Source organism: Haliotis rubra, unplaced genomic scaffold (genome assembly GCF_003918875.1).
Source record: "Haliotis rubra isolate DU_JTF1 unplaced genomic scaffold, ASM391887v1 Scf87, whole genome shotgun sequence".
Taxonomy (NCBI): Eukaryota; Metazoa; Mollusca; class Gastropoda; order Lepetellida; family Haliotidae; genus Haliotis; species Haliotis rubra.
The window spans coordinates 290,508-313,123 of NW_025767601.1; the positions used below are offsets into that span (position 1 = coordinate 290,508).

Sequence of the window (22,616 nt, forward strand, 5' to 3'; positions counted from 1 at the left end):
TTTGTGATGATGCAATGCAGAACAGTTTATTTAATTCAAAATATATATGAGAACTTTGCACCAAATCCTGTAAATCTTCTTATATTTGTGTGTCGGGTTTCAGGGAGTTCTCAGACCCTGGGCTCGACCCACAGTGTCGCCATGCTCTGTGGCGGATGGTCAGTTTGTACCTGGAGGGCTTGCAGGACGTCTTTGAGGTCAGCACCTCACTTACAGCTTCAGAGCACAGATTACTGGGTATGTTCACGACATTGAGAGTGCACTGCTGTGAGGCAGATCTGCTGACAGAACATGTTTATGTTAGACTGACCGAATATTAACCAATATTTTGGTTAATTGTCCTGCTTCTTGGTGAAAAGTTGGATGTCTGGTTAATATAAGTTGTTCTCTGGTCTCGAGGGGCCTATGGGCTGATGTACCCTCGATGTTTGTTTATGTTCCCTGAGCCTGAAGGGAGAGGGGAACATAAAGAAACATCGAGGTACATCAACTCATGGGCCCCGAGGGACTAGTGAACAACGTATTTATCTTACCAAATACCTGAATGGTAATTTTGAACTGTTTGAAGCACAGTTATCGGATCATAGCATGGAGTACCAGACGACCAGAAAAACAAATTTAGAGTTATCTCCCTTCCATTGATTTGCATTCGCAAAATATTGGTAATTTCCGTACATCATACTTGATTCAATGTTATTCGAGATAAAGAATTACTACTACGAAGTACCAAATGAGTTCGGCTTTCCCAGCGGGGTACATAGAAAATGTTACTCGCTTGTAAGCGGGGTACATTGAAAATAACAGAAGAGCGCGCTCAGCCAATCAGAAAACGACATTTATATGTGAGGCACGATAATTATCAATATTTCATCTTCAGGAGAAGATCTGAGTCTGGTGTTCAGGGTTTGCCGAGATGGGGAGCTCAGATTTGTCCTCAACTCTCTTCACATGATGGTCAGCAAGTTCAGGTAACATCTGCTTTACTCTTAACTCTCAATACATGATCATCAGCAAGTTATGTATAGATAATTTCAGGATATTGACTAAATGAGAGATCAGTTTGAGTATTGTTGCATTTGTTACAAACATTTTTCCAGGAGTGTGTTGCAGCCCGACACCAACTCGGATGTAGCTGTGCCACATCGACTCAGGGAGGATCAACACCAAGGTTGTACATGCAGATTCTGGGTTAATGATCAATCAACATCCACTAAGAATCCAAATAGTCTTTAGTCAAATGTGTAGTCCTTAGCAAATGTTGAGTAGTATGTCATGTTACAGTTGATGTATATAGCTTTCCTCCCTCATCAAGCTGACATGCTGTGATATTACAGTATACTGTTCTTAGCCATGTGTAGCCTACTTAAGGCCACTTCTGATGTCAAACAGAAATAAGAGTCCGATAAAAATACTGTATGGAAAGACGCACTGTTTCAAGAAGAAGTTGTCAACAAAAGTTACAATAAATCATCTTAATGTTTTCATAAAGACACAATTTGTGCAACCAGGGAAGTCTTTTCTGAAACATTCCTTGACTAATTCCTAGAATTATTACTTGGTTAATTTATGATATATATCCTTGAGATGTTACTTTAAGTATTTCTTTAAGTGTAGCCCAAAGTGTCCCCTAAAGTATTCTTCGAAGTATTCACAAAGTATTAACTGAAGTATTCACAAAGTATTAACTGAAGTATTGCCACATATATTCTTCAAATTATTACTTGATGTATTCTGTGAAGTAATACTGAATGTGTTCCCTGAAGTTTTCCTTCTACTGACAGCCATCTCTTCCTATCTGTGGCTGTACGTCTACCCTGCTGTCAGGGACCACTCCTCCACACTGACCCCACCCCTCAGCCTGGCTGATCTCGCCGCCAACCTCGCCGTCATGGCCAGACACCAGTAAGATGCTTTGTGTTTATTCTACAGTTGCTATGGCTACAGTAACTATCTTGATTAACGTTTCAGAAATTAGGATTATCATTACAGAGTTCTTTCCCTTTGAGTCCTTTAAAGCAATTGTCATACTGTCAATGATACAGTTCTTGGTGAGTGAAAGGTACATTGTGTCTGATGATTGTGTATATGAACTCATCTATCCCAATCAGGATTTCATTTCAGACAAGGTCTGTGTACCCAATACTTGTCAAAAGAGCTGACTAGAATGAGTATCTGTTGGCCACAATGTCCTGGATGTCATCATTCCCCACTGATCGTCTCTCTCCTAGGAATATTTACTGACTGCCATGTTAGCTGGAATAGTGCATAAAACAACATTCATTTACTGACTGTATGTTTAAAATCTCAGCTGAATAAAAGCTGCAAAAATGATTTACGTATTTCTCATACTCAGCAATAATGTGTCTCCATTATTTTGTTGAAGGGTTACTAAATATATGCAAGTGATTCCTTGGTATTTGATTGGCTAACCAAGTATTGTATTTTGCATTTGTATATAGGCCATGCCTACTAATGGACCACATTTTTCTGATATACTGTTCACATTATATTTTTTTAATCCTTGAGACCCGTGAAGATCCGGGGGAGAATAGGTCTTCAGCAACCCATGTGCTTGCCATAACAAGGCGACTATCTTGTCGTAAGAGGCGACTAACGGGATCGGGTGGTCAGTTTCGCTGACTTGATTGACAAATGTCATCGGTTCCCAATTGCGCAGATCGATGCTCATGCTGTTGATCACTGGATTGTCTGGTCCAGACTCGATTATTTACAGACCGCCGCCATATAGCTGGAATATTGCTGAGTGCGGCGTAAAACTAAACTCACTCACTCACTCACTTTTTTAATCCTTGAATAAGCTGCCTGAAGATATTATTGTTGACTTATTTTAAGAATTGGTTTTGCATTATGTTATATAAGTTGCACACATTTTGTACTGCCATACGTTAACAAAAGCAAGAAATATCCAACTTTGATGAGATCAGCATATTGGATAAGTTACTGTAGTTTTTCCCTCTGTATATTCTCAGACTCCATTTGAATATCAATACAATCAGCAGTGTTTGTTCACATACGGTTCCAAATGCTCTGGCACGGTATCCATATATAGCTTGACTATAGCTTGATGATTCTCATATTACATCATATCATATCACTGCAACCATGTTCATGTCTTCTAAATGCTGTGGCACGGTTTCCATATATAGCTTGATGTTGCATTACATCATATCATATACCATGTTCATGTCTCGCCTGAGAAGACTTCCATGATGAGAAGACTTCCAGTCAGTGCTACAGCATTTCAGTTCAAAAGAGGCAGTTCAAGCCAGGTAATAGCCATAATTTGCCCTTGATTTGGGAAGATAGTTGGTTTAGGATTGTGTAAAAGTAGTCTCAATCAACATAAACTTTCATGGTATACAGCCTGTTCAGACAACGCGTGAAGGTTACAGTTGATCTTCAGCAACCCATGCTTGTCCTAAGAGGCGGCTAACAGGACAGGGTGGTCAGGCTTGCTCACGTAGATGACACATGTCATCAGATCCCAGTTCTGTAGATCGATGCTCATGACGTTGATCACTGGGTTGTCTGACTTGATTATTTTCAGACCTCATGTTTCATGAGGCTGGAATGTTGGTGACAGTGGTGTAGACCAATACTTACTCACTGAAATCAGTGATATCAGTAAATATATGTCATTCGTTCAGATGTCTGTCAATGTGGAGATACTTCTGCCTGAAAACAATTCCTCATCTCTCTAGCGTCAGCTGCCACTTCCTGTGCCAGATCCTTTGTGAAGATGGTATTATGGACTACATAATTTCAACCAATCAGAATGCACAGACCCAGTTGCTGCAGGCTTGGTTCAGATGTGTACTTTTACTACCAGCATCATCAACACAACTGAGCACACTGACGAGGTGAGGGTTGAGTGGTGATTGTGTAGTCTGCTATGTGATGGCATGTTGTTGACAGACATCAGTGGTTCAAGGTGTGAGCTTTGGCATACCATGTGGGTGTTATGGACACATGTGGTATGATGACATGTGGGTATGATGATGGTGGGTATGATGACACGTCGGGTATGATGACATGTGGGTATGATGACACATGTGGGTATGATGATGGTGGGTATGATGACACATGTGGGTGTGATGACATGTGGGTGTGATGACATGTGGGTATGATGACATGTGGGTATGATTACACATGTTGGTATGATGACATGTGGGTATGATAAGACATGTGAGTGTGATGACATGTGGGTATGATAACACATGTGGTTATGATCACACATGTTGGTATGATGACACATGTGGGTATGATCACACATGTTGGTATGATGACACATGTGGGTATGATCACACATGTTGGTATGATGACACATGTGGGTATGATAACATGTTGGTATGATGACCCGTTGGTTATAACACATGTTGGTATGATAACATGTAGGTATGATGACATGTGGGTATGATAACACATGTTGGTATGATGACCCGTTGGTTATAACACATGTTGGTATGATAACATGTAGGTATGATGACATGTGGGTATGATAACACATGTGAGTGTGATGACATGTGGGTATGATAACACATGTGGGTATGATCACACATGTTGGTATGATGACACATGTGGGTATGATAACACATGTTGGTATGATGACACATGTGGGTATGATAACATGTTGGTATGATGACCCGTTGGTTATAACACATGTTGGTATGATAACATGTAGGTATGATGACATGTGGGTATGATAACACATGTTGGTATGATGACCCGTTGGTTATAACACATGTTGGTATGATAACATGTAGGTATGATGACATGTGGGTATGATAACACATGTGAGTGTGATGACATGTGGGTATGATAACACATGTGGTTATGATCACACATGTTGGTATGATGACACATGTGGGTATGATCACACATGTTGGTATGATGACACATGTGGGTATGATAACACATGTTGGTATGATGACACATGTGGGTATGATGGTATGATATTTGCAGGGATTAAGATTACCGTATGTGATTTGTCCCTGCATAATAATGCCGGAAATAGCAATCACACATGTTAAGCACGCATTGACATGTATGATGATTGACCCGTCTGATGGTTATAACACATGTTGGTATGATAACATGTAGGTATGATGACATGTGGGTATGAGAACTCTCTTGCAGAACATGTTGGTATGTTGATGACATGTGGGTATGACACGTGTGGGTATGATGACATGTGGGTATGATAACACATACTCACCGATTTGGTATGATGACCTGTGTATGATAAAGGAACATGCGTATGATGACATGTGGGTATGATCATATGTAAATATGATGACACGTATGAAGACATGTGGGTATGATTACATGTGGGTATGATTACATGTGGAGGTGATGACATGTGGTAGGTATGATGACACATTTGGGTATGACTATCGGTGTACATGTGGGTGTGATGACATGTGGGTATGATAACACATGGGGTGTGATGACATGTGGGTATGGGTATGACACATGTGGGTCTGATGACATGATGGGTATGATGACATGTATATGAGGTATGATGACATGTGGGTATGATGACACATGTGGGTGTGATGACATGTGGGTGACACATACATGGGTATGATGACATGTGGGTATGATGAAATGTGACACGGTGGGTATGATGACATGTGGGTATGATGACACATGTTGGTATGATCACACATGTGGGTATGATGACACATGTTGGTATGATCACATATGTGGGTATGATGACATGCCTTGGTATGATATCACATATAGGGTATGATGACACGGTGGGTATGATGACGTGTGTTTTATGATGACACTGGGTATGATAACACATGGGTATGATATGCGATGTGGGTATGATGGCGTGTGTGGGTGTATGACATGTGCGTATGTGCTTTGCGAAGACATGTCTGGCTTTGATGACATTCCAGTGTGACATGTCTGGGTAATGTCAGAAATGTTGTGGTTCAGAAGCTTTGGGCTCTCTTGCCAATACAAAAAGCTCTGGTCCTCGACTCACGTGTCCTGCTTGTATATCCTCTTGTACTTGATCATGCAATAAGTCAAAAACCTGTGTTGTTCTGGTTTGCCATGTAACCATGGTAACTATGTTAATTGTGTTTGTGTCAGTATTGCACTGGGTATCCCGGACATCAAGAAGGTGTTTGAGTTGGCTAGAGCAGATATGCCCACCGACATGGAGGAGGCTCCCAAGATGTTCCTCAAGGCTCTCGGAAAACTCTACTCGAACACACAGGTAACTTACCTGTCTCTACTCTTAACTCAAAGGTAACTTTCCATCAAGATCAGCAAGGCTACTATGAAGATAAAGTAATTACAAAAACACTTGTGGGTACTTCAGTTTATCACAGTATCATGATATTTTAAGAAAAATGTTCCCAAATTCTCCAACTCTACAAACACACTTACACCTGACTCTCAATGTTCCCACCACGATGGTAAGAGTGCTTGTGCTGGAACACTGGGCAGGCCCTTTTAACTTGCTTCACACACATGGCCACGTTTTCAGATTCTGATAAATAACAAAGGAAATCTCAAGTTATGTTTCATATTATTTCCCCACCAACTTTGCACAAGTCAATCTGTACACTAAGATGTTAACTGACTGATGATGATTTTGATGATGTCCATGTTTCAGGACCTGCGGGAGAAGATGCTGCTGCGGGAGAAGGTGATGGGGTATTTCTCAAACGTCCCCCAGCACATCTCCCCAATCCCTGCCAACATGGGGCCAGTCGACACCCTCACCTCTCTCTACTCCACGGTCGGCCACCTCGTCAAGTATTGCTCTCCCCTGCTGTTTGCACAGGTGGGTTGTGGACTCAATCTCACTGTACTTCTTCCAATTTTATGAACTAGATCAGATACAGTTGTAACTATATTTTCTTTGCGACAGAGTCTATCCTTTATTGAATTCCAGTTTGAATTTGTAGAGCATTCTGTTTGAGCTCATTCCTCGCGTGTTTGACTGATCTTGATAGAGGGAGGTGTTGAATCAGGTAAACATTCTCAGTTTAATGACATTGCTTGTTACAGCTGCCTGAGTGTAGGTACAACTATTATCCATTCTTCCTATCTGATGTACACCAGCAGGCAGTTTTCTGGTATTCCTGATCTTGCTTTCAGTCGAAGACGGACTGTCCACTGCCAGCCATCATCAATGCGATGATTGTGCCCCACTTCCTGCTCAAGACAGACAAGCCAGTGAACCCAGTGTTCCTCACTGCCGTCCGGACAAACCTCCACCTGGTAGGGATGTGTTGATGGAAGCTCTTCTCACTGACGGTTCTACTGAGTTGACAGCATGGCACATTGTCCGTCCTCTGTCCACGGATCTTGTCATAAACTTCAGATGTCATGTCTGAACAGTGGCACAGAAAAGTCTGAAACTGTAGTTACTTGTCTAGCACTGTGATGGATCTTGAATGGGGCATTAAAATCAACATGTTGATTGTTATTAATGGAAAAACAAATACAAATGTGTAAAATCCCTAAAATATAAGTCTTGGTTACCACATTGTCTCGGAAGTTGGGGCGGTGGGGTAGCCTAGTGGTTAAAGCATTGGCTCGTCAAGCGAAGACCCGGGTTCGAATCCCCACATGGGTACAATGTGTGAAGCCCATTTCTGGTGTCCCCCGCCGTGATGTTGCTGGAATATTGCTAAAAGCGGCGTAAATCCAAACTCAGTCAGTCAGTCAGTCAGTCAGTCAGTCTCGGAAGTTGAAATTAGGACGTTGACAACACAGTGACATCATGCTGGTAATATGAAAAGATCAGTTTGTTGCAACAAGGTGTGGACATGTTTCCTGCCATTGGACCTCACACAATCTGATTTGCTTACAGTTTGTTCAAGGCCTTGGCAAGTTGGACTACAAGAGGGCTCCCTATGTTCAAAGACGCCTCGGTGATATTGTCAGCCTCTACTTCACACGATTTCCACTGGTGAGTTCCAGATTTGTTTTTTCCAACTACACTCCAATATTTTATCCAGTATGTATTCCAAGTTAGAATTGTGTCTCAGCATGCTATGCAGGTCAATAAGAGCTGACTTCTCTGTTGGTTGGTAATATTCTGTGAGTTGGTTCATGAAGTGTCATCATATACCAGTTACGTAGATCATCGATCACAATATCACTGGATTGTCTGGTCCAGACTCCACTATTTACAGACCTTTTCATATACTAGCATATATCTGTGTGTAGTGTCTGACAACAAGAACATGTGGCCCTGTCAAGTAATGCACGGCAGTTTGCTGTACAGAGTTGCCTCCCCTTCACATGCCAGTATCTGTTGAATTTCAGATCTGAAATATTGTAGTCCTTCATGTATCATTATCTTACTAATGCTTTTGGTTTCATGTATGTAGTAAAACCTGCTTCCCCCTGGTGCTTTTTGCCCACATTAAGTAGATATCCATCATGAAACAGACACAGTTCCAACATGAAACAACTCAGTTACTTAAACTGTAAGGTTTCTAGATTCCACTTCAAACACTTTTCTTCATCATTGAACTTCCTCGTAAGACAGCATGGGTGGAATACTTCCAGGAGTTGAGGTGTCGCAGATATTTGAGAATATTTCTGCTCTTATGACAGCGTGCATGCGTGTGTATGTATTCAATGATGCGGCTGTTTGTACTACAGACTTTTAGTGCTGGTTTTATAGTGCTAGCCCACTGAAATATCCGCAGTGAAGCACGGATATTAGTAACACATTATACTCACTCGAGTCGACCAGTCCTTGTTGTGGCAATTAATGCCGAAGCCAATGGGACCATTTGCAAGTACCATATTTTAACGTCTTCTAGTATCCACTTCGGGATCAAACTTTCTTCACCTTTGAACTCCAGGCGACGCTCTAACCACTACATGGGTGGAAGGCGGTCCAGGGAGTTAAGAATGAAATTCAAATACACTGATCCACTGACCAGGGGAATAACAATATTGTGCCATGAGCAGTACTTGTTCTATAGAATCATAATGATAGCTGCTGTAGGTGGCATAAAACAACATTCAGTTGCATTCTTCCATTCAGTGTATTGACAGGATGGTGTATGTTTCCCTCGTGAGTAGCAATCTTTGCTTGTTTTGTCAGAAATCTACTGGGTCCAGTGCGTCAGCTGTGCATCCTTTGGTTGTGAGTACTTGTATGTTTCTGCTTCATAGTTTGACCTTCATTTACTGTGAGGCTCCTCTGTTGAAGAAACCATTCCTGACAGAGATCTAAGTTACGCCTGTTGTAACATCCATACTTTAACATGTATTGAAGATACTACCCTCACTGGGTGTGTGAAGACTGCTTTGTGGAATGTGTCCACAAGAATGTCAATTGCAGGTTCACAATGGATGCTATGAATGAATACTAAGGAGAAACTGAAGTCTCAGCTTTAGCCTCTCTCTTGAACCAAGGAAATCTGAGTTAGAATAGTTTCCTGGCAACCTGTGTGGATCAGAAGGTCGGACTCGACGACTTGGTTTATCATCGCAATCCAAACACATGGGTTATTGCTCATGTTATCAACCACTGGTTTCTTGATCTGCATCTGATTATTTATAGGTTGATGTAGCTAGAAAATTACTGACTGATGTGTACATAACAAACAAACAAGGAAAACTGTCATGATCAGTTACGTTCCTTGAATGAAAATGTCTTGTTTTCCAGCTATAGTTATTGACACATTACTAAGAAAGTGTAATCCCAAATATGACATATGTTACATGTAATTTGTGTAATTTGTTGTCAAGAGTTCACTGTATGGGTCGTTGCGTCCAGTCTCCGAGCCCTGAGTCCATGGAGCTGCGCCATCTTGTCCTGGAGATGGTGCACAACAACTACCTCCAGTTGAAGAACCAGGCTCTGCCGCCATCTGCCAGTGCCGTGAGTGACATCTCCATGTCTACATTTCTTTTGTTTTTGACTTTTAATGAAGTTAACTATAGATGTCAATATGATCACCCAAAAAAAACCCAGTTAGAAATATTACCATGCTAAGTGTATAGTCTCAACAGGGTAATTAAAGAAGAGAAAATATGAATTGGTTAAAAAGCAGGTGTCAGTGTGTTCCATTTCATTGCAAACAGGCAATCCTCTCAAAAGTTTGAAGGGGCAGTGGGGTAGCCTGATGGTTAAAGCGTTTGCTCGTCATGCAGATGATCCGGGTTCTATTTCCCACATTGGGTACAGTATGTGAAGCCCATTTCTGGTGTCCCTCGCCGTGATATTGCTGGAATATTGTTAAAAGTGGTGTAAAATCCTACTCACTCACTCAAAGTTTGAAAACCTGATGCTACCTTTAACAAAAATTGTCCATTTTTGTCCTCAAAGAAGTTAAACTTTTCAAATTGTCTCTCATGTTTTGATGAATCATCTTCTGGACTCCAGAGACAGAATTTTCATGCTAGAGAACTGTGATTGGATGTCCAGTTCTCCCTGATAATGTTTCTAGATTTGTCGACACAAAACATGTGCTTGTAGGTTTCACAAACTGTTAAATTTCTAAAACCTGCATCATATCTGGTTTTAGTCCTGTAATAAGTGCACATGCCTTCCTGTAAATGAAATACTGTTCAAATTTGTGCTGAACCAAGCTCACTTACTGTTCTAGGGTTTGACATACATCACAGAGGTGCTTCAAAGAACCAAAGGAGGGGAGACAATCGCAAAGTGAGTGAATGTACAGAAACAGAAATGTTGATCAGTGCTTCAGATCTGATAGATTGGTAATAAACTTACACATGTCTGCATACAGGGCATAAGAAGGATTAAAAAATACTGAGCACATTTTGACTTTTGTACAAATGGGGATAGTTTTGGGGTGTGGCTAATTAATGAACTAATGCATCACATGTGTATATATTATTTCAGAGACAGCAGGTTTCTGCTTCTTACATCGATGGAGTATATGCTGTTGGCACCGTCCCCTGCCCTGAAGCAGCTGTCCACCAACATCACCAAGCACCTGCTGGAGGCATGCAAGGAGAACCCAACTGTCTTACCCCTGTAGGTGATATATTGAGTGAGTGAGTGTGTTTAGTTTTATGCTGATTTAAGCAATATTCGAGCAATATCACAGTGGGGGACACCAGAAATGGGCTTCACACATTGTACCCATGTGGGGAATCGAACCCGGGTCTTTGGCGTAATGAGCGAACGCTTTAACCTCAAGGCTACCCCACCACCCCGTAGGTAATATAAGCAGGGAAAGGATGTACGTTGTTGTGTTCCAGCATATACTGATGAAGTAGACCCTAGAATGCCACTGTGGGTGATTTGAGCAGGGAAAATAAAATTGTTATTCTCTACCGATTACGGACTATCCCTATCCTGGGATAATATTTGTTATACACTCGACATATTATGTCAATAGTACAGGTGTGGTTACAGCAAGGCATTCCGTCCATCCTTCTGAGGACATATTTGATGTGACCTATATAACTTGAAAACCTCTGCATAGATTTGTTTCAAACTTGGTGAACTCTTTTCAACCATTAGATGTTAAGTGCTCAGGCGGAGTTCAATATCTGGATTTTCTATTAAAAAACCCCAGCTGTTTTTCATTTTCTTAATTCAACATATGTTTAAGGTCAGGAGTATTTGTCAGGAGCCCTGCTTTTTATTTGCATTTTTAAGATAAAACTGCAGACAGATGTGTGTACAATTCAGCGAACTCTCTTGTGAAAACTAAGTAGAGATTATTGACACTTCAGGAAATTCTACCACAGGCATCTCCTCTGTGCCCTCCGGAAATTGTCTTGTGTTTTTTTAATGTCAGGGTCAGGCAGGGATGTTTGCAGACAGAAAGTAAATGCTGTGTTAAGCTTTTGGGAGTTTCATGAAAGGCAGTCAGAGGCCCAGATAAGCTGCGTATCCGGGTAAAATACGCATAGAAAATTTCCAATTACGCATTGAAAAATAATTGTTGCGTACCAATTATGCATTTAAAATGTTAGATAAGCAAAAGGTTTAAAACAAATGCGTACGGAATATATTTATAAAAAATCGCTTGCGTAATGAAAAATACATTGATTGCTATCAAGTTGTAATGTTAGTATAGGACTAGTGTTGTACTGTCAGTATAGGATGAGTGATTTTTTATGAAATATTAACTTGGTTTTGATTAGGTATGACATAAGGCAGAACATACCTGCTTAGTAAACTTACTCAATGACATAATACTTAGGTGAGTAAAATGACTGAAATACGCCCATATTTGAAAGCAGTGGGTAACAGAAAATGAGGTGAGTTGAAATTGGGTTTTACGTCGTGCTTGAGAATATTTCGCTCATATGACGACGCGCATGTTTGTGTATGTGTATGTGCGGCTGCTTGTACTAGCTCAGACTTCAGCTGGTTTTATAGTGCTAGCCCACTGAGATACCATGCTGCAGTGAAGCATGAATACCCCACTCAGACACATTATACTGACTCCGAGCCGACCAGTCCTTGTTGTACCCATTAATGCCGAGCGCCAGGCAGGGACCAACAAGTACCATATTTTAACGTGTTTTGGTATGACGCGGTCGGGGATCGAACCCGCGACCTTCCGCAATGGAAAATGAAATACCCACTCAACATTCATAATACCCACTCAAAATAAATACAGCGGGTACAGTACCCACATGAGCTAAATCTTATCTGGAGCTCTGGCAGTGATGGGGCTAAATATGTTTTTGCTAGTACTTATAAACCGTTTTACCTGAAGGGTGTATGGCGTTTGTATTGAGACAAGATGATGTTCCTGGTGTTCTAGGGCTGATCTTGTGCTGATTGTACTGGGGTATTTTGGGAAGTACCTGAAGCTCCAGACGGAGGGGTTTTTCCAGGTGCTGGGGAGGATCGCGGAAGTTCACCCCGAGCTGCTGGCTCAGCTCATCCCTGACATAACAGGTGCTGTTCGAGACCTGGAGAAGAAGCGAGGAGTCGGAGTTGACACGTCTCTCAGGTAGGCTATAACCCTACACAAACATTAACAGATGTCTTCAGTATGTGGTGGGTGAATTGTTAATTTTGTTTTGATGTTGTTTAATGCTGAACTCAGCAGTTGTCCAGCCATATGACCGCAGTCTGTTAATAATCAATTATAGACCAGACAATCCAGTGATTAACATCAGAAACATTTATGTTCACAAATGAGGTAAAATGATAAATCAGCGAGCCTGATCACCCAACCTCGTTATTTGCCTCTTCTGTCAAGCCGAGGATCCAACTTGAATCTTTGATAGGAAATATAATGTAAGTTTTTTAAATGTAAGATTTTGATGCACAAACAGATTAACTGGTGATGAACAGTGCAGCATGACAAAATCTGGATGAAGTCACGGAACTAGTGAACTCAGGGATGTTATGTTTGTGTTCCAGGAAGCTGTACGTGGGTGTTCTATCCAAGTTGGGGGAAGCTGGTGACGCAGAGAAGCAGAGGTTACAGCTGGACCACATGTAGAATGCACCAGCAGTAGAACAGCTAGACTGCTGACAGAACAGCGGCACCACACACTGAATGGCTATGCCACATGTAGAACGTCAGGACCACAGACAGAACATCTGGACTGCTGACAGACCCACATGTAGACCAGGCGGAGGCAGTTGGAACCTACACAGACCACACAGAACAATGGCAGCCACCACCAGCTCAACAATAATCACTCTCCTCATACATCAAGCTGACCGGCTGTGATAGAATGTTATCCAAATATACATACACCCCATCTATGAGACATAATTATTGCTTACCTACAATACAGGCATGAGTATAAATGTTCCATAAAAAAAACCTTATTTATTTGAGACAGACCCTTTCTTCTAATGTGTGCTCCCTGGAAGGAGGAAAACGTCATGATGAAAAAGGGGGCTGGAGGAAGGAGTCCAAAAGTCGGGCAAAATGACCACAAGACCCGTTTGGTCCCCTCGAATGACAAGCATGGGTTGCTGAAGACCAGTAATAACCTGGATCTTCAGTGGTGACCATGGTTTATGAGCTTGCCCTTGTGTGTTATAGCCTTTATTGATGGTCAGTTACTATGACTACAAGAACGTGGCACTGGGAACTGGCACCTGGAAGTGACTGAGATGGCCCAGGAAGCATGCCTGATCATAACAAAACTAAACTGACTTGGACATGTTTTCTCTGATGCTGGAGGGTGTTGACAGAAGAGAGGTGTTGTTTTGGAATAAATGTTTGGATAACTATAACCAAGGTTGTTCGTGTATTTATTTATAGACCCCCAGCAGACATTGATGTTTGAAAGACACGATGTGGATACAGCCCCGAGCCTGTGTCTACATAGATGACCTGTCCATACTAAACTGCAAGACCATGACAACACCTGACCTCATCGTGCCCAGATTGCTACCTGGACTATTAGTTGGTTGGTTGGTTGTTTAACGCCGCACTCAGCAATATTCCAGCTATATGGCGGTGATCTGTAAATAAACGAGTCTGGACCAGACAATCCAATAATCAACAGCAGGAGCATCGATCAATTGTGATACGATGACATGTGTTAACCAAGTCAGCGAGCCTGACCACCCCATCCCATTAGTCGCCTGTTACAAGCATGAGTTACTGAAGATCAATTCTAACCCGGATCTTCACGGGTTCTTCACGGTTCTACGCAATTAGGATACGAGGACATGTGTCAACCAAGTCGGCGAGCCTGACCACCGATCCCATTAGTCGCTTCTTAGGACAAGCATGAGTTACTGAAGATCAATTCTAACCCGGATCTTCACGGGTTCTTCACGGTTCTACGCAATTAGGATACGAGGACATGTGTCAACCAAGTCGGCGAGCCTGACCACCCACACCCGTTAGTCGCCTCTTAGAACAAGCATGGGTTGCTGAAGGCCAATTCTAACCCGAATCTTCACGGGTTCTGGACTGTTGGTAAAGCATACGGAAAAAGGACGGTCCACTGAAGGTCCACAGAAATGTCACCGATAGAGCATCTCTGGGATGTTCTCGCGTGGAGATTTGTGCCAGAAATATAAGATGGGAGGAGACCAACACAATAGCCAAAAGTGGCAGTAGGCGTACGAATACAACCCTCTGAAGCCGAAACTTCATTGTGCACTCTGTTTTCTTCTGCTTCTTTTGTTGTTTTTTCTACGATTATAACTACAGGTAACAACGGCGCAAACGTAAACGTTTGATGTAGATTACGTGGAGGTCATTTGGATAGTCCATTTGATTTTACAGAAAACTGGCGCTGATGTGAATCTAAGGCTTTCGTATATGCATATATCCACTAACACAAAAGTACGCAAACAAAAACAAATGCACCCACGCTAAAGACAACCCAAAAAAACGAAGGGACAAAGCCAACTACATGCAAACTTTCAAGACGTTCCCCGAAGAAACTATGCACCTGGAAAAAGTTGAGCACCCTTAAATATGATGACACGTATGATAAGTGATCATTTAAGAAATTATTGCAAGTGTACTTAGTTGAAAGTGTCTCCCAAACACATCCTGTGGAACATGTCCAGAAGCAAATCCACGAATTTTGTGCACGTGTAACATGTCGGTATCTAATCTGCATGGGTTACAACGTTTGATAATTATTCTGCCACTATGGTTCGAAGTAGATGATCAGGTGGCAAATAATTGGTATATCATAAAAAAAGACTGGTAATTTTTCTCTGTTGCGCAACCCTATTTGCGCTACAGTCTGCCTTTGGGCGGAATCAACATAGCAGTTTCCTCTGCAACGGACTCGACGTAGGGTACAGGCAGTTATCCAAGCACGTGCACGTGGAGGGGACAGTAGATATTGATTATGCAAAGTTCCCAGCTTACAAATAAACGCTTTTGTCTCATCACATATACGCATACACGCCATTTTCGGACAATCCCCATTTCACATAATATTTTACATATTTGATAAAACTGGTACTAGCTTCCCAGCAGGTCTGAGAGGCCACACCTATACGTCCCCACCCCACCTTAGGGCATGTGTCCCTGCTACTGCCGGTGGGGAGTCCAGGTGTACCCACACACTATACAAGCAGAGGTGTAGCTACCATTATAAAAAAGCCCGCTCTTACACATGATTTTTGCATTCGTCACAACTCGCCTCTTTCCGTAAGCTATTCGGCTTCTCCCGGAATAACACGAGTTGGTCACGAATGATGATTTTTGCTGAAGATCACCATGGAAGTTGGGCAAGCCCTCAATATGATCTAAATATAAAGCTTTGCAACCTATCGGGCTTACACGAAAAAAGTTGGCTTGCTACGCGCCAAGGACTAGATTTTCGAAACGTTCGTAAGCCTAGAATTCTTAACTTTGATCGTAGCCACAGTGATAGGAATGGGCTTAAGTAGTTCGTAAGGGATCCTTTCACAAAGCAACTTTACTAAGGTTAACCTTAACTGCCATTCTTTAACACTGAAATAAGGTTGCCTTAGTGACTTACGATCACCTTAGTGCTTTGTGAAAGGATAGATACCCTATGTATATTTTTGCGTACAAACGCTGTATTATGTATTGGTACAAACTGTTAAATATGCCTTCTATACGTTTCCCTAAGAAATGTTACAATTTATTACTGTTAGATGCTTCAAATGGTAAAATGAACTGGACATCAAAATTTGAAAAATCTATTGTATACAATGGGTTTTGGATACGTATGGGAAAATCAATTTATTCCTAATATAAACCTTTTTATTTCTGAATTCATATCTAGAGCCCAAAACACATATTTACAGGAATGGCATTCCTCGTTGTCTAGTGGCTGAAAAACTTACCTATATTCTCAATTTAAATTTATATTTGGTGTTGAGCCATATCTCCATTGCATAACTATCAAGAAATCGTATTGCCTTAGCGAGGTTCAGGTGTAGTTCACACCAACTGAATATAGAAACTGGTAGATATATAAAGAAACCAAAAAACTCAAGATTGTGTGAAATGTGTTCCTGTAACTATGTTGAAAATGAGTACCACTTTTTACTGATTTGTACTGTCTATGATGATCTACGTAAACGTTTTATCCCTGTCGATGTTTTCACCCATCCAACCTTGTGTAAATTTAATCGACTGATGAGTAATGCTACTCCTCTTGTGTTAAGAAATCTTGCCGTGTTTATCTTCTATGCTAACAATCGTCGTCTCTACAGCTTGAAGGCTGCCAATGTATAACGTTGTACCATGGGCCGATGGCCTACATTCACATGAATAAAGACTAGAAGAAAGGAGGCCCTGGATTTCCCACACCACTATACCAGCTGAGCCAATGACGTTTATGTCCCAGAAATTGTTTCAGATACAACTTATATATCAATTTGCAGAGACATTTTGAATGTCTGAAAAATACAACAATTCTTCATTTTTCATGATCAATATTATTTTCATATGTCTATAAAGGTATGCAATTGTACGTAAATGTGCATACACGTGGGAATGTCAATATGCGTTCATATGTTTTGATAGCCATGTGTATATGCATGTGCCTGTTTATGAGTGCGCATGATATGTCACACATTGTGCCACAATCATCCAGGTTACGCCTGTGTTAAACTATCAGGCTCATCACTCGTTCAAACAATTAGGGGCAGCGGGGTAGTCTAGTGGTGAAAGCGTTAGCCCTTCACGCCGAAGGCCCGGGTTCGATTCCCCACATGGATACAATGTGTGAAGCCCATTTCTGGTGTTCCCCGCCGTGATATTGCTGGAACATTGACAAAAACGTTACTTGGTTGAAAACTGTCCCCGGAAGACTGTAAACGTAAGGTCCAAAACACAACGTTGATACCCGTACGAAATACATCACAGTCGAAGGAAGTATGTCGCATATTTCATTTAGCAGCAATCAACATTCATGTGTCTTCTACCGGGCGGCTTATGTATAGGCAAGCGTTCCTAATCCACCATGCTTGCAATTAACAATAGAACCACTTACTGCCCAGTCACCATCGCCCGTGCTCCACGTGCAAGAGTGGTGGTAATATATACATGGCCAGCTTCACTGGCCACCAGTTGGACACTCAGAGCGCGTCCAGGTTGATCACAGTTTGAAACATGGCAAACAATTACATCGCCTCTCAACCCCAGGTGAGAAGTGTTACAAGTACCTGCTGATAATTAATTATGTCTATGTCATTACATATTAGTTTTCGTTTGTAGTATGTTTTGGTAAAGACAATACCTGTCAGTGTGTTTTAATGGTGGACATATTTATATATACTGAACAGTAAAAGTAACGCAAGTCTGGCTTTTTGTCAGGTTTTTGAATAGAAGACAACCAAAATCATGTCTAATCATTTATTCTATAGAAAACACTGTCAATTTAACAGTTGAAAGTTGCTGTTGACATTGAATTGCAATAAGTTCAAATTGATCACAGTCCGTCAAATGGAGATACCCAAGAACTAAGGCTGCTGTTATTGTTTCTGCTTGAGTTCGGTTCCTTAGATGAGTGACCCGGATGAACCGATCTTGCGTATGAGTTGTCACTCGTTGCCGTCCGGTACGGGGACGATCAGCAGCAACCCCGGTTTGCTGATGACGTTGAGCAAGTCGTGTAATGGTGGTAAGATGACAGCCCAATTGCCTAGCTACAGTGGTTGCAGAGCTACCTCCGTGCAACTTTCCAATGGCCATTCCCCTCTGCTCAGTCGTTAGTCTAGGCATCGTTTGCGTGGCGTGTACACCTCCTAGCGTCAATACTGAACAGTATTTTTGACACAAACCTTTATAAAGAATACCTGAGAGTGAAATGCATGCTTTCCATCCAGAACCGTCGATGCACGTGCTAAAATTATGGTTTTGCTGCACTGTTGGTGTGTTTGTGTGAATGGTTCGTATAGACGTCAAATTGCATGACATCATCACATCTGGGATCATTACGTCACTTTACCATGAACGTTCCATAAACATGAACGCTTGCCTTCATGGAAATTTCATTGTTTCGAAACTTGCGTTTCTTTTGCTGTTCAGTATATATTAAAACTTGTTTTGTTTATAAATGAGTAACCCAGAAATAGGAGTTGGAATTAGTTGATCATGCTGTAAGTGACTTGTCCAATGAGTTCCTTCCGTTCCCCATATTTTTTGTAACATTACAGAGGTAACGCAACGTGGTTCGACCCTATATATTGTAATGATATTTTGGGCTTTTCGTTATTTTTGTAAGTTCTCTAGTAATTGTTGTGTTAGGTTAAACGCTTACCGTTTCATTACCCGATGATCACATTTACCGACTGCCTGCAGCTGCATGGTGTGTACCATTCACTCCCCTTTCGGCTTCATAGGGAGGTGTAGAATATCACTTTTAACCAAATCATCACTAACACCTTAGTCTTTTGTGACTGGTTATATTTTAAGACTTCTTATATCTCATCGTTGTGTATCATGTCTCGCTCAGTAAACCGCTAGGAACACTAGGGTCTGTTGTATCTAAATCCATCGGATTTTAAACATAATTTTTTTAAATCCAGCGAAGGAATTTGTTCCTATTGGCTGTTAACACATGAACACATGACCCATTGACAGAAGTCATATGTAAAAATCCGGTGTGCATGACCTTGACTGAAACTCCATTTACTAATCGGAAAAGAACCCGTGATTGTTGGGGATCAGGTAGTAAATCTTTGACCTGATTGAATCCCTAGACGGTTTGCCCACATGGACTCATATAACGAAACATGTGGACCAGCTAGAACATTGCCGCTCACTGTACTATCAACAGCAATAGCATGTCCTCTTTAATATTTTGAAAAAGTGGTTCACATATTGAAGATGACTTGTTGATTTTCAGCCAATGGGAATGCCGACCAACCAGCCAATGGGAATGCCGATCAACCAGCCAATGGGAATGCCGATGGCACAACCAGTTGCTATGCCAATGATTCAACCAATGATGAACAACCAGAGCAACACGACAGTGGTCGTAAACTCCCAGCCGTCAGCGGTAGATAACTCTTCCCGATCCTGGAGCTCTGGGCTCTGTGCCTGTTGTGACAACTTCGGTATTTGTAAGTAATGAGGATTTTACGATCGCATGCTAAATTCACGTTTTCCGCAGAACTACCCAAACCGATGACGCCATGGTCCTGTCAGCATGGTGAAGGGTTGGCATCTATGATCACGCGGACAAGACGTCCGATCTGGGAACAGAGGTTCCGTGGCTGGAATCTCAGCCCGGTAAATGTTATGGCCTCTTGGAACGTCCTCTGATATTGTTTTCGGAGGTCTCTGATATTCATAACACCTATGAAGACCGCTTCCACGCTGTTAGGCTGCTTAAACACGCCATTGACCACACGTCACTGAGTGTAACCACCCGATCCAGTTTGTAGCCTCCTAGGATAAATATGGTTTGTTGGGGTCTATTGTCACTTGGCCCACACAAGAACACCTTTTAGGACTCCAATATTCATAAACGCAGGGAAGCACGTTCGAAAAGGCACCCACTGAACGACAGCATCCAAATTTAGTTAAAATCCAAAGCCTTTAAAATTCAGCTATATTAGAATAGGATTAGCACCCTATTACTGGTCGTAAAGTGCCGAATATATTGTACTGAGAGTCCATATACTCTGTGAAATACCCCGATAACGTTGGATTTCAGACAGTTTCTGTTAGTACACTGTGTCTGTTTCATTGATCTTCTGTCGGCATGGGGGCGGTGGGGTAGCCTAGTGGTTAAAGCGTTGGCTCATCACGCCAAAGACCCGGGTTCGAATCCCCACATGGGTACAATGTGTGAAGCCCATTTCTGGTGTCCCCCGTCGTGATGTTGCTGGAATATTGCTAAAAGCGGCGTAAAACCAAACTCAGTCGGTCTGTCAGTCAGTCTATCGGCATGGGTACAATGTGTGAAGCACATTTCTGGATTCCTCGCCGTGATATTGCTGGAATGTTGCTAAAACGGCGTAAACGTTCTTCCACTCTTCTGTCGTTCAGCACTTCACCACAAACATTACGTGATGATTGTTTTGTATAGAGTGTTTGTTGTCTGCAGGTATGACGGTGTGGCTGTGTCCGGCGTGCTACGCCTGCCACCTTGCGGGGAAGTCTGGGGAGTTCTGCCTGGTGCCGCTGTTAGTACCCGGGTGGATGATATCCCTCAGGGCCTACGTCAGGGGCAGATACCGGATTTCGGTCAGTGCAGTTGTTTTCAATGAAAGTTTTTCTCATGAATTATCAAAATAACAACCGGAAGACTAAACCATCGTCAGTTCAGCTGTATTCAAGTTGAACACGCGTGCCATGTATGCGAAGTATGTATTTATAGGACATAAACTGGAGCAATGTCAGGATTGTTTCATAGTAACATATAAAAATGTCTTTAACAAATTAGCATATTAAAAAATATACCCCCCTCCAATACATAATTATCCCCTCTCTCTCTCTCCCTCCCTCTCTCTCTCTCTCTCCCTCTCTCTCTCTCTCTCTCTCTCTCTCTCTCTCCCTCTCTCTCTCTCTCTCTCCCCTCTCTCGTAGATGTCTGGGTCTGATTTCAGTTTTTAGAAAGAAATCCTTAATTGTGACAAGGAGTTTTGGAATTTGTTGATAATTACCATTGTGTCTCTTCCTGTTCCAAATAATTGTAGCTCTTGTATGGGGCAAATCATCTTTATCCAAAGATGTCTTTTTACTTTGTCTGAAGCTGGATAGAAGTAGTCACTTTCTACCCTGAGTTTCTTTACAATTATATCCATTTTCTTGCAGGGAACTCTATGTGACGATTGCATGAAAGTCACGTGCTGCTTCCAGCTCACTATGTGTCAGTTGTCACGTGAAATTGACTTCATCAAAGACGGGAAGACGGCGCTGTAGTCACGTGGAACTGACATCAACAACCGGAAGTACCGTTGTAGTCATGTGGTCAACGTATACCTTGTGCTAACTGTGATAAAAATAAAAGTGCTCAACATTATCACTATTTCGGTTATCTTTGACTATTTTTCGAAACGAAGCTAGCGAAGTACGTTGCCAAGACTGGTTACTTTGCTCTGTTGCGCAACCCTATTTGCGCTACGGTTTGCCTGTGCTCTGACCGGAAACTTGTTTGTGTTGGAGATTGAAAAGGCAGGGTGTTTCCCAATGACGCTACTAAATGCTAAAAAGGGATTATTGTGGCAGAAACAGATGTCGAATATATGTAGATCTGAACACAAGAATAAATGTACTCAAAAATTGAAATGGCTTCACTCATTTGGGGAATCTAACCCGAGTCTTCGGAATGACGAGCGAACACTTTCACCACTGGGCTACACAACCGCAAGTCTAGATTTCATCAGTTCCCAAACATTCCAACTCACTTGGGCTCCTTTGAGTTGAAATGGTATTATTTGCTTCTATCAAAATTATATCAGAGACTAAGTGTCATGTTTAACAGAACATGTGCGATTGCAATTTAGTACTAATCTTTTATACCAAAACAGACGAATCGTCAAAAAGCATGCAATCATCAATCAATAAATCTAATGTTTGTATCTTTTGAAAATTTGTCTTCAAACTAAAATAGATCGTTTATCCGTAATGTAAGAAAATAAATAATGAAATACGTCTATCGTTTATTCAAGAAAGCATAATGTATTGATGTATTTCACAACATACTGATGAAGTATAAATCATGTTTGCAGTTTGCATACT

General features: G+C 41.7%; 2 protein-coding genes across 3 annotated transcripts; both read left to right on the top strand.

Moving 5' to 3' along the window:
• The first annotated feature begins 1,846 nt into the window (after positions 1 to 1,846).
• Positions 1,847 to 14,206, top strand: LOC124263175 (protein MMS22-like). 2 transcript variants are annotated; one of them, XM_046697746.1, is made up of 11 exons: positions 1,847 to 1,902; positions 2,735 to 2,741; positions 3,225 to 3,290; positions 3,723 to 3,881; positions 6,127 to 6,253; positions 6,656 to 6,826; positions 7,144 to 7,266; positions 7,862 to 7,960; positions 9,113 to 9,154; positions 9,763 to 9,895; positions 10,623 to 10,681. In XM_046697746.1, the coding sequence occupies exons 4-10, from the start codon at positions 3,769 to 3,771 to the stop codon at positions 9,802 to 9,804; spliced, it is 717 nt and encodes a 238-aa protein (XP_046553702.1). In that variant the 5' UTR covers positions 1,847 to 1,902; positions 2,735 to 2,741; positions 3,225 to 3,290; positions 3,723 to 3,768; the 3' UTR covers positions 9,805 to 9,895; positions 10,623 to 10,681. The 2 variants fall into 2 exon arrangements, with proteins under 2 accessions (XP_046553702.1, XP_046553703.1); XM_046697747.1 differs by lacking the exons at positions 1,847 to 1,902; positions 2,735 to 2,741; positions 3,225 to 3,290; ... (4 more) ...; positions 7,862 to 7,960; positions 9,113 to 9,154 and adding exons at positions 10,883 to 11,017; positions 12,768 to 12,959; positions 13,376 to 14,206 and having other exon boundaries at positions 9,803 to 9,895.
• Positions 14,207 to 17,960: 3,754 nt separating this feature from the next.
• Positions 17,961 to 21,897, top strand: LOC124263143 (cornifelin homolog). Its single transcript, XM_046697699.1, has 4 exons — positions 17,961 to 18,068; positions 19,774 to 19,990; positions 20,980 to 21,119; positions 21,690 to 21,897. The coding sequence occupies exons 1-4, from the start codon at positions 18,036 to 18,038 to the stop codon at positions 21,795 to 21,797; spliced, it is 498 nt and encodes a 165-aa protein (XP_046553655.1). The 5' UTR covers positions 17,961 to 18,035; the 3' UTR covers positions 21,798 to 21,897.
• Positions 21,898 to 22,616: the final 719 nt, after the last annotated feature.

Bases quoted from the DNA above. Each gene is read 5' to 3' on its own strand.
- LOC124263175 (XM_046697746.1), top strand. From the start codon at position 3,769: ATGGACTACATAATTTCAACCAATCAGAATGCACAGACCCAGTTGCTG. The intron at 6,254-6,655 runs GTAACTTACCTG...TCCATGTTTCAG, and splicing joins AACTCTACTCGAACACACAG to GACCTGCGGGAGAAGATGCT. The intron at 9,155-9,762 runs GTGAGTACTTGT...TTTGTTGTCAAG, and splicing joins CAGCTGTGCATCCTTTGGTT to AGTTCACTGTATGGGTCGTT.
- LOC124263143 (XM_046697699.1), top strand. From the start codon at position 18,036: ATGGCAAACAATTACATCGCCTCTCAACCCCAG. The intron at 18,069-19,773 runs GTGAGAAGTGTT...GTTGATTTTCAG, and splicing joins ACATCGCCTCTCAACCCCAG to CCAATGGGAATGCCGACCAA. The intron at 19,991-20,979 runs GTAAGTAATGAG...TGTTGTCTGCAG, and splicing joins TTGTGACAACTTCGGTATTT to GTATGACGGTGTGGCTGTGT.